Source organism: Ochotona curzoniae, unplaced genomic scaffold (genome assembly GCF_017591425.1).
Source record: "Ochotona curzoniae isolate NIBS_2020 unplaced genomic scaffold, NIBS_Ocur_1.0 contig_3527, whole genome shotgun sequence".
Classification (NCBI taxonomy): Eukaryota; Metazoa; Chordata; class Mammalia; order Lagomorpha; family Ochotonidae; genus Ochotona; species Ochotona curzoniae.
Window position 1 is genome coordinate 1,525,555 of NW_024465897.1, and position 8,129 is coordinate 1,533,683.

At 41.4% G+C, this 8,129-nt stretch overlaps 1 protein-coding gene across 1 annotated transcript; it reads right to left on the bottom strand.

Moving 5' to 3' along the window:
• Positions 1-3,426: 3,426 nt before the first annotated feature.
• LOC121157647 (mammaglobin-A-like) lies at positions 3,427-7,384 on the bottom strand. Its single transcript, XM_040981974.1, has 3 exons — positions 7,292-7,384; positions 4,478-4,665; positions 3,427-3,529 (listed from the first exon to the last, which is right to left on the bottom strand). The coding sequence occupies exons 1-3, from the start codon at positions 7,344-7,346 to the stop codon at positions 3,491-3,493; spliced, it is 282 nt and encodes a 93-aa protein (XP_040837908.1). The 5' UTR covers positions 7,347-7,384; the 3' UTR covers positions 3,427-3,490.
• Positions 7,385-8,129: the final 745 nt, after the last annotated feature.

Sequence of the window (8,129 nt, forward strand, 5' to 3'; positions counted from 1 at the left end):
TCCCATGCCCGTTCAGGTGAAAGAAAGTGATAAAGTGATCTTCAGGTTCTTATTCATCATACAGTTTAAAAGAGGCATTTTACTTGTTAATCAGAGAGTGGATCTTTTGCAGGAGGCAGTGGAACAACTGCTCCATCATATGGGGACCTGCTTTGTGCTTAGTCTACTGGAATGTATGTCACTCCCTCTATTGTCACCAATGGTTCCCGAGCATTGAATTTGTCCAGAGAGTTATCTGCTATGCTATCCTCTAATGGAAGCTGGTCCATACGATTTGATAATTTGACTTAGTAACTAAGATGCCAAATTATAGCCATAAATAGCACCAAAGTAGAGATTGCCACAGTAGAGCAATGGACAAATTGGATACTAAAGGATCTTTCCTTTGCACACCAATAGGTCGGTATAGTAGGCCTGGGCCTTATCTTATTAATTATCATTCTTTGGGGTCTGTGGATGCTTCATCTTCAAGCACAGCACCAGCAGCAGTAACAGTGGCTGCTAGTGCAAGCTGTGCTTGCCCTTCACAACAGAGAACCCCCAGAAGTCTGGCTAGGCATGCTGGACTGATAGCCAGAGACAGGTAAGTATTCAATACAGCTTCACCAACCTAAGACAGACACGGTCCCTTGCTTAATAAAGAAGAAGGGGGAGCTGTTAGAGACACTGACAATTTCCTGCCCTGTGATTGGCCCTTTGCCCTGATTAGTATGCCTTGGTGATCTTTAAGCTGATTGGACAGGACTGACATATCAGCTGGGGGCTTGGCAGGTTGGGGCTTGAGTGTAACGGAATTAACAGACATAACGGTTTTAACAGAAGGTCTGACTAAAGCACCTCGGAGACTCTCTCAAGTGTTGGGTAATTTCTTCCATGGGACAGGAGACCCCGTAACATGGTATGACTCCAAATTTTTTGAAGTTAGACATGCTTTGTGTTCTATCACGTGATCTATCCAGGAGAAGCTGCCATGCATTACTGAAAAAAAAATGTATATTCTGCAGCCTTTGGATGAATATTCTATAGATATCTACCAGTCCAGTTGTTCTATTGTTTGTGTGAGCTCTGTAGCCTCTCTCTTGAGCTTTTATCTCATTGATCTATCTATTGGTGTTAATGGAGTATTCAGATCTCCCGGGATTATTGTATGTTCATCTATATCTCCCTTTAAGTCTATAAGTAATTGTTTCACATAGCTGTGTGCATCTAGACTTGGAGCATAAATGTTAAGAATGATAATTTTTTCCTGATGGATCTTGCCTTTCCACAATATATATTGCCCTTCCCTGTCCTTTTTGATGCTTGTCACGTTGAAGTCTATATTGTCTGAAATTAGGATTGCTACACCAGCCTTATTTTCTCATCCATTGGTGTGAAATATCTTTTTCCATCCCTTCACTTTCAGTTTCTTAGCGTCTTTTCTGGTTAGATGCATCTCTTGTAGGCAACTGATATTTGGGTCCTGTTTGTTAATTCAGTCTGTTAATCTGCGTTTTTTGAATGATGAATTAAGGCCATTTGTGTTAAGGGTTAATGTTGAGAGATTACAATTTTGTCCTGATATGTGTGTGTGTCTTTGAGGTTGTTAGTATATGAGTGTTTTTCCTAGCATGAGCTTTAATGTGGTGGTCTTCCCCCTTCCATCCTTGCTTGTGGTTTTTGCTTTGTCTCTGGGAGTAGCACATTTCTGAGGAGATTTTGTAGAGTTGGTTTTCTGCTGGCATATTCTTCTAATTTCTCTTTGCTATGGAAGTATTTAATTTCATTCTCAAATACAAATGAGATCTTTGCTGGGTACAATATTCTTGGTTGACTGTTGTTCTGTTTCAGTACTTGAAAGATTTTATTCCATTCCCTTCTTGCCTGGAGCATCTGTTCTGAGAAGTCAGTGATGATTCTGTTGGACCTGCCTCTAAATGTAAGCTTGTCTTTGCTTCGTGCTAGCCTCAGGATTCTTTCTTTGTGTTTGTTGGAGGGGAGCTTGATCACCATGTGTCTGGGAGAAGCTGTTTTTGGGTCAATATTGTGGGGCGTTCTCTGGCCTTCCTGGATTTGGACTAGGCTCATGTTCCAGGCGTTTTGGAAGTTCTCCTGTAAAATTTCGTTGTGCACCGGTTGTATGCCTGTTTCTCTTTCTACTCCTTCTGGGAGCCCCATAATTCTGATGTTTGATTTCTTCATGGTGTCATTCATTTCTTGGATTGCCTTGGATGCCTTGTGCAGTTGTGTCTCCAGTTGGTTAATGATCTGCCTCCTTTCATTATGGGAATCTTCCAACTCGGATATCCTATCTTCTGCTACAATAATTCTGTTGGATAAGCTCTCAACTCTGTGCTTCAAGTCAAATATCTCATGTTTGACTAATTTTGTTTCTGTGATCATGTGATTTTTGAATTCCTTAAGTTCCTCCCATTATTCTTCATTGTCTCTGAAGAGTTTCATAGCTATTTTTCTGAACTCCTTGTGTGATATGTCTTCAATTTCTTCATCTGTCATCTCTGCAATTCACCAAGCCTTTTGGTGAGGCACATTTTTCTCAGTCCTGGCGGGACTGCAGCATTTTCCACAGTGTTTCTCATGGATCTTTTCCTCTGGGGCTCAATCAGACTGCTCATGTCCCTCTCTTTTAGGACTCTTAGAAACACCAGTTTCACTGAATCAGGATTCTTGATCTTCAGGGTTATTACATTTTTAAAACCTCCATTACACCAAACATTCCCACATTCTTCCCTTCATCTTTGAGCACTGGTGCTATTCAGACACAACTTCTCCTGCTGTGTGATTCAGTGTTTGCCTAAGCCCATTTGCCTGTGCTGGCACTGCAGCCAGAAGCATGTGTTTCTTCTGCACACACCTTACTCTAATCTCTCACACTGCCCTTGCCTTGCCTTCTGACTCAGTGTTTCCGTAACTGAGCTCACAAAGAGAAAGAGCAAGATGAGTTCCAGGGAACCCTTCCACAATTCTGTCTATTCACAAACTATGGGTCGTTATGGAGAGACTGAATGGGCTTAGAGACTGTGGTGGCCACGTGGTTCTGCACACATCCAACTTTAGAACCAGTAAGGCTGAAGGCTTCAGATGGTCACATATGAGATGATGATGGCATGCACGGAAGAGAAGCAAAGTTCTAGAGAGCACCCAGCCCTTAGAGCCCCACTGTGAGGGAGAGGCTGCTTGGCATAGCCTCCACTCCTGTACTTCTGTGTCCTTCAGTGACTACTCATGGGCTCAAGGGCATGTCTCCACAACCGTGAGAGATTTGTGATCCCCCAGTAGCCTCCAATTTTACACCATAATGAAAAAAAACAACAACAGCCTAAGCTTTCTGTAGTTTATTGAAATCAAAATGCACTTGAGGTTTCAACAATTGTCTTGCAGTTTTTAGGTGAATGGACACGATGGGAAAAGAAAACACAAGCGTAAGTCATAGCATCAGCATTTTCCAAACACAGTGTGTTGTTCTCTGGGTCAGCCATCTTGCAGGAAATTAAAAGAGCTTACACCAGGCACTATTGTAAATGGATTCCTAGAAAATAAAACAGAGATGGTGCTTAGACATTGTCATACATATTGCTACCCCTGAACAAATGAGGACTCCCACTGTATCAGTTTCCTATACCTTGACAATGACATACTACATTTTATACATTTGCTTACACCTACAATGACATGAAAACTCAGATATCAGAATGTTAAACTTGTAACCATTATTACATGGTATACTTTTGTGAAAAAGGAGAAAGTAAGGAGGAAGGTGGGACATGAGGAGGGAGAAAGGAAGGTGGAAGGGGAACACTTCAATCTACAAAACCAGAACCTAGAAGATACTAATAACAAAACCTTCATGTTTTTTTTCAAAAAGAGTCACCGCCCACAAAATAATAATAATAATAAAGAGTCTCAATGCTTTTCAAAGTGAAATATTCACAATCAAGGTTTTTCTACTTACTTTTTCTACATTTTTCAACTATTGAAAACATGCATCCAAGTGTTGTAAGCAGACTCAGATTATCTCCTGAAAAGTTCTAACATCAGGGATTGTTCATTGATATCAAAGAGATAATGCTACTTATACATTACCTCCCAAACAAGACTGCCAGTAATATTACCATGGTAATGCTCAAATGCATGTGTGTGTGTGTGTGTGTGTGTGTGTGTGTGTGTGTTCCTGCACATTTCCAGGCAGCTGAATGCTCATCACCTGGTGTGTGCATCAGCCTGTGTGTTTTGTAGAACCCAGGAGCAGATACCATTTTCTGAGCATTTCTACCTTTTGCCTGTGTTATTCACCTAGAATTCCCATAAGGACAAATCTTCCTTGGGATCTTGAAGATCACTTGAGGACAGAGACAGCAGACTCACTACATCGTTTAATTACATGAAGCTTAGAGTGACTGCCTTTATCAGGAAGAAGCTTTTCGAATATTCTTGCCAAGAAATTGACTTGAAAGCCAACAAGAAGAAACCAGCTTACCATCATCACCCCAACATTGGCCAGTGTCTCATTGGACTGGCTGAGAAAACACTCTTTGAGTTCATTTACGGCTAGTTCGTCCAGTGGTGTATTGATGTAATCTTTCAGAACTTCTCTGTAGTCATCTGTAGACACAGAGGAATCAAGTGTCTTTCCCACCAAATCTTCCAGCAATTGGCAGCCAGAACCTGCAAGGCATCAGGAGAAAACAGGCTTGTTCTCAGAGACAAGAATTCATTTGGTGGGAATGGCTGCAATGTTCATCATTTTCTCACATCCAACCCAGAGACAAGGATCTGGAAAACTTAAAGGCTCTGTTCTAGAGTTCTCAGCTTTAGGAGAATAAACTTGGACCCTGGGCACCTTCTACACCAAGCTTGTCTGTTTCTTCTCCATCACAGCTCCACACAGAACAAAATCCCATGCAAACTCATTCAATTAGGAATCTCAAGAAAGGAGATGTCGTTGAAGAAATCCAAGAGGGATAGCCACACTACCTTGAGCTGCTGTGGGATAGAGGACTCATTTCCAGTGTTGCACTTGATGAATGGAAAAGTTCAGTAAGGAAGTTAAAAGAGAAACACCAAGTTATGATGGTCAAGAACAGAGAAGAAACCATGGAAGCCATCAACATGGCACATCCAGTGCCAGCTGTAAGATGGCCCAATACCATATCAATGTAGGAACAAATGATGAGCACCATGTTGCTCACAGTTTTAGCTGAGAGAAATTCCATGATCAGCCATTGACTTTTTCTTTAGTCTGGGGAATTGATTTGGGTCTAAAAAAAGTCAAGCTGGATCACACTTGGTAGGACACAAACATTAGTTACTCCTCACTATGGTATTGAAGCTTGCTCTGCACACCTCTCCTAAAACTGTTCTGCACCTCCACTGTTGACATATGCCTTGTTAGAGTTTTAAGCCAGTTTAGACTATCCTAAAATCTGCCAAGGTCAGCAGAATTATGCTTCAACGCTATAAACTGCTAAATACTAAAATGAAAATACACAAGAGACAGCTGAATAGTACTTTATAGCCCTTATATGGTGTATAGAAGCCCATTCTTCATAAAGTAAAAATTGAAATGTCAATGAAGTAGTCAAAGAATGAAGTTAAGAACTTGCATTTTTTAAAACTATTGGTTACTCATTACACTGTCAAATAATTCCATAATGCTGTAAAATCTTCTTGATGTTATGTTCTGGCTTTCAATTGATCAGGATGATATTTTTCCATCTCTGTCTTCAGACCAGAAATGGTCTTCTCAAGAAACCATTGAATTTATTGGAACTATAAGATGATGGACTCTGTGCTTGGTATATGCTTGCAATGAAAGAATCTTGACTGAATTTGAACTGTAATACTGCAACAAGGTGGAGGAATCCACCATGAGGAAGGGGATGGGACTAGGAGGGCTTCTGGGAATCCAAGAGCCTATGAAACTGTGTCACATAAAGCAATGTGATTACAAAAATAATCATAAGAGAAGGCAAAAATATACATGGCTTCCTGCCCTTCCACTACTCTCTCAGAACACCACACTTATCAGCACAACATCGAGCAGCACAGCTCTGTTCTACTATCATCATCAGAGTCAGGTCAGGGCAATCTGTGACATATACGATTCATCCTATAACTATGGGAGTTTTGGGGTTCCTGCATTCCACTTTTGCTCATGCATTCAATGTGAGCTTGAGGAACGCAACTTAGTTACAAGGAGTCAACACACGCAGCAGTTCATTAAAAATCAGCAGAAATATGAGGACTTCTGTAACAATCCATTCTAACTTTAGTAGTGGCACTGGAATCTACTTTTGGGTAGAGCCATGGGTAGGGTTGGGATAGGTTTCACTTCTTGTTTCCTAGTCTTTAGAAGGAGAAATGTGGGTAATCAAACTCACCACAACAGGTACACTGTTCTAACAGGGACTGAAGAATGGTCCATCCTTACCCTATATCACGAGAACAGCATCACTGGTTCCACCAGCCCTTAAATCACTCAGACTTGCCAGAAGGAGAAGGACAGCCACCTGGACTTCCTGGCCACCAAGGCCCTGTCTCTCATGTTCACCACGGAGACTGACACTGACTGCTGACACTCAACTCAGAGACACACACCCAAAATAACTATGGATCTTTTGTTTCCACAAACTGCAGCACATCAGTCCAATATGTCACTCATGGACACAGCTCACATTGAACAAGCAAAACCTGTTACTCAGAGCCTGCACTTCTGACTCCCCTTAGAACAAATCAAAGCCACAACTGCATGAATAATCTGCTTTTCTACTTTACCATAAGCTATTACAATGAATCCTACTCCCTAAAGCAGAAATTATAGATACAACAGGAAGACAAGGATATTCAAGGTATAAAATGCCTCTAAAGGAATGCAAAGGTCTGATCCCATCTCCCACGCTGGCCTCTGCCTTCTCTCCAAGGTTTCTGATTTGCTCCACAGTAGGGAGACTCATCATTGCACCCTACAAGAAACCAACTGAGATGGAAAAAAGAAGATCTTCATTCTTCTCTCTCCTCTACCTACTGAAATATAGAATCCCAATTGTCTCCCCTTGAAATCCACCCTGGTTATCACAGAAGTTGTGAACATAGTAGAACACCCTGCTTTAAAATCAAACACCACGTGAACCTAGAATGCAAAGCAATGCAAAGAGAGAAGCATCTCTGAGAGTCTGGAATAAATGCTAAGCATCTAGCAAAGCCTCCTGGGGATTAGAGATGTGGAAGTCATCTTCAGTAGGCCTGGTACCAATGACTATTCCCAAGGCAAGCTTCCATGCACAGAACTCACCTGCATAGCAGTAAAGAGGGAGGGCAGCCAGCATGAGGACCACGACCAGCTTCATGTTGAGCAGCTGTGTTTGGCTGTGCACTGGTAAGTGAGCGAGATGGAGGAATTCACTGTGAGAGTGAGGATTCACAGTGGCTGTATTTATTCCCCAGATAGATACCCTAATCCATCCCATGAATGAGGAAATGTGTCACAGGATCCAGCTGGCAGCATTGCATCAAGAATCAACAGTGGACAGCAACCAAGACTACCTGTGATCCATCACAGAAAAAAAGGAGACAGATTTTTGGACTGACGTCGGTATGGCACACAACCATAGAGACTTCAAAAATGTTACATGGAAATTGCTTGCAAAATATGGTGCAAACTCTGCACTGTGAGCTGTGTTGTCATCCTTGAAGTTTATTAGTACTTTGGCCACCTCCTCTACCACCTCCTGTTCTTGTTCCTCTTGTTCTCCATCTTCAAGGTTGTTAAGAGCATACACGTTTACTTTCTGTGCACTGTGTTGTTTTTTAAGTAGGTCTAATGAAATACCACGATCTACATTGATAGGCAGACCTGTCAAGCCTGCGAACAATTCCAGTAAACTGCTTTTAGTTTGGGGAAACGTTGTTAACAACAAACCTCAATAAAGCTTAGGGTTTGGTTTTGTTTTAGAATTAACTTTAAATTCACTCTCATAAATTTCTACATTAATGTTTCTTTCATGTTTATTATCTTTTCAGGGATTTCCTTACACTGATTGTAGAGGCAGTGTGAAGTGAGAAGAGTAACTGATTGTTTAAAGTATATGGCATTGATTAGTGGGCAGTGATGAAATTTGGACTCCCATAGA